The sequence below is a fragment of the Limanda limanda genome, chromosome 11 (genome assembly GCF_963576545.1).
Source record: "Limanda limanda chromosome 11, fLimLim1.1, whole genome shotgun sequence".
NCBI lineage: Eukaryota > Metazoa > Chordata > Actinopteri > Pleuronectiformes > Pleuronectidae > Limanda > Limanda limanda.
Genome location: NC_083646.1, coordinates 14338528 through 14341556, shown reverse-complemented (window position 1 = coordinate 14341556; position 3029 = coordinate 14338528). Strand labels below are relative to the sequence as shown.

The 3029-nt window shown below is 53.1% G+C and overlaps 1 protein-coding gene across 1 annotated transcript; it reads right to left on the bottom strand.

The window, feature by feature from the left end:
• Positions 1–204: 204 nt before the first annotated feature.
• Positions 205–2034, bottom strand: sp8b (sp8 transcription factor b). Its single transcript, XM_061081916.1, has 2 exons — positions 2014–2034; positions 205–1542 (listed from the first exon to the last, which is right to left on the bottom strand). Exons 1-2 carry the CDS (start codon positions 2032–2034, stop codon positions 205–207), a joined length of 1359 nt encoding a protein of 452 aa, XP_060937899.1.
• Positions 2035–3029: the final 995 nt, after the last annotated feature.

The following is a 3029-nucleotide window of genomic DNA, read 5'->3' as shown; positions in this document are numbered from 1 at the left end:
TATGAAATAACGCAGTTAGTATAGTCTTAAACACTTGGAAAAACAGTCAAAGAAACGCATAGGCCTAGTTTCTCATTAAATGACAACACCCAGGGTGAAGCTTTGGCGCATACACCACAGTATGTCCACTCCCGTGTCCTCGGGGACGAGTCCACCGCGACCACTTTGCTGTTTCACAGTTTCTGACTTCACTGGGGGGAGTTCTTAGAGGCCGTTCATGCCCCCTCCCTGGGTGGACTCGGGGGGGTGCAACAGGTCGGGGGAATGGCACGGGGGGCTCCCCGGCGCGCTGTGCTCGCTGTCGGTGTCGCTCCCCCTCTTCCCTCCGCTGCCCCCGGAGCCAGAGCCGGCGGATCCCCCGGCGCTGTGAGTCTTTACATGTTTACTCAGGTGATCGCTGCGCATAAATCTCTTGTTGCACACCGGGCAGGCGAATCTCTTCTCCCCGGTGTGTGTGCGTAAGTGTCGCTGCAGCTCGTCGGAGCGCGTAAACCTCTTCCCGCAGAAGAGCCAGTTGCACACGAACGGCCTCTCGCCGGTGTGCCACCTCAAATGCGCCTTGAGGTGCGACGTCTTCCCGTAAACCTTCCCGCAGCCCGGGATGTGACAGCTGTGGAGGCCCTTCCTCCGGAGGCTGGCGCCCGCCGGTCCTAGTCTCTCCGCCTCCTGGCAGTTTGGACAGTCGCAGGTGGCTCTGCCCGAGTACCGGCGGGCAGATGACCTCGGGGACCCCGCTAAAGAGGCAGGTGGACCCCCGGAGAGCATGGTGCCCCCCGCCCCGGCTAATGGAGAGGGGCTCGTGTCCGGATAAGAGGATAACACCGGCTTGTAGCCGTCCATCAGGTGCTGGCCGCTTGTCAACAGGTGTGGAGAGGGACTTGTGCTGAACGCGGAGTGACTTAACGTGGAGTAATCAGAGTTATATCCGCCCAGGGGAGAGTGCAAGGAGGTCTGGAGTCCACCGGAATGCAAGGACGACTGAAGTGCTGCTCCGTTAGGGTTCTGAACATCGATCCATCCCGCTCCCACGTCCCACCACGCCGAGGCTCCGGTGGTCCCGACGTCCCCGGTGGGGATGCCGGGATGGGACGACTTGAACCAGGAGTCGTAGGGATGCGCGACGCTCATCCTCGGATAGATGCCCTGCAAGCTGTCCACCGAGGTGTGCACCTTGGAGATGAAGACCGGCTGGTGGCTGGACTCCTGGGAGCTGCTGGAGACGGACGCTTGGAAAACAGAGTAGTCGTTTCCAAAGTGGGCCCCGGGCGAGGAGCCCGACGTGAGGGAAAAAGCGCTGGATCCACCGGAGCTGTTGCTGGCGAAAGAGTCCGAGATGCCGCCTCCGTTGCGGGACACCCCGAACCCGGACAGGCCGGACCCGAGGCTGCAGCTGCTCGCGGCGGCTCTCTTCCACGGGTGGAAGCCCTTCCCAAAGGACGAGGAATTATCCGAAATAGCCGAAGGCGAAGGGCTCGGACTCCCTATTTTGTTGCATGTTGCAGCCAACATGGCTAAAGGAGTGGATCCTAACCTCGGCTCCTCCTGGAAGGGACAAGAAGAAGAAGAAGCTGTAAGTGACAGGGACAGTCCAACAAGTTTATCGGGATCAGCACAGACACTCAGACGCAGCGTTTCACCTCCGAGGACTAAATAAATCATGTTTCCTCACAAAGTAAATCATAATAGATCGTGAACTCTTCCTACCTGGACGAACAGAAAGGGTTACGGGTAAAACGCGACACACAGCGCCTACACACGCACGCCAGACAAGACACCAAGGGAAACATGCAGGTTGTCCAGCAGCGGCGTGAACTTCTGATCGCGTCTACACCGCAGAGCCTCGAACACGCACCGCGGAGCCTCGAACACGACCCGCTCGCAGGGAATCAAACCACCGACGCACTGGCTTCACTGCTGCTGCAGGCTGCGATCTGCAAGTTTAATCCCCCCCCTTAGCCGGACAATGACAAGAACTAATTAAACCCGCAAGAAAAAGTCCTTCTTAGAACTCACCCCTAGAAGTGAAGTTGCCATCCCACAAAAAAAACCACTGCCCTCCTCAGAGGATCTTTTTATATTTATGAATCGCAGCGCTGGGTTTTTTTCTTCTTCCTTTTTTTTTTTTTTTTTTTTAGAGGTGTGCAATACAATGACGCGTTCCGCCCATTCTTCCACAATCGCGGGCTCCTCTCCGGCTTTGAAGTGGCGCTGGGACACGGGCGACCAATCAGCGGCTCTGTCCCCGCGCCGCCGCCGTGAGGTCATCAGCAGAGCGCCTCAGACATCAGCTCCACACCCACCCACCCGCCCCCTCCATCATATAAGACAGCGGAAGGAAGGTAGAGTTAAATGAGAGTGAATTAGGAAGGAGGAATTAAGGGGCCACTTATTGAAATTTTTCCTTTTTTTTCTTTTTACAGAACATCACATTCCATAAATTTAGAGACAAGAGGGAGGAGGAGAAGGAGGTGGAGGAGGAGGAGAGAGGGAGGGAGGGGGGGTGATGATCATGTGTCTCCAGGGTGATGGTAAATAACATTAGTAATAATGAAATAAATAAAAACAGGCACCACCAAAAAGCTAAACTCCCTTCAAAGTATTCATCACTAGCGTTTTTTCTGTGATATCTTAAATTCCTGTCAACATGAAGAGTGTTTTTATCTGAACTCTTCTCCTCAAAAAAAGGAGAGTAAACTTTATGTGGCCTTACACCTATTCCACATTTATTTTTAAAACCTCCTCAGATGTTTTATTTTACAATTTTACAATCCACAAAATGATCTTATTCCCACCATTTCTTACATCTTGCTCCTATTTGAAACTATATTCTCTCACCGCAGGCAAAAGTTACTCCGCTGGATTCTCTTTAAAAAAAACTCCTTAAAGAGTTAATATACACAAACTATTACACAACATATAAAGGCGGCATTGTTCTGGTCGTGGGCCCATATTACCCCGTGCACCAACTTTCACATTACTGTAATTGTGTTCAATTATCTTGACAGTTTTGATTAAAAACTTGTAGATGG

Coding starts and splice junctions, on each gene's coding strand:
- sp8b (XM_061081916.1), bottom strand. CDS start 2,034: ATGGCAACTTCACTTCTAGGG. Junction 1,543..2,013: donor TGGCAACTTCACTTCTAGGG/GTGAGTTCTAAG, acceptor TGTCCCTTCCAG/GAGGAGCCGAGGTTAGGATC.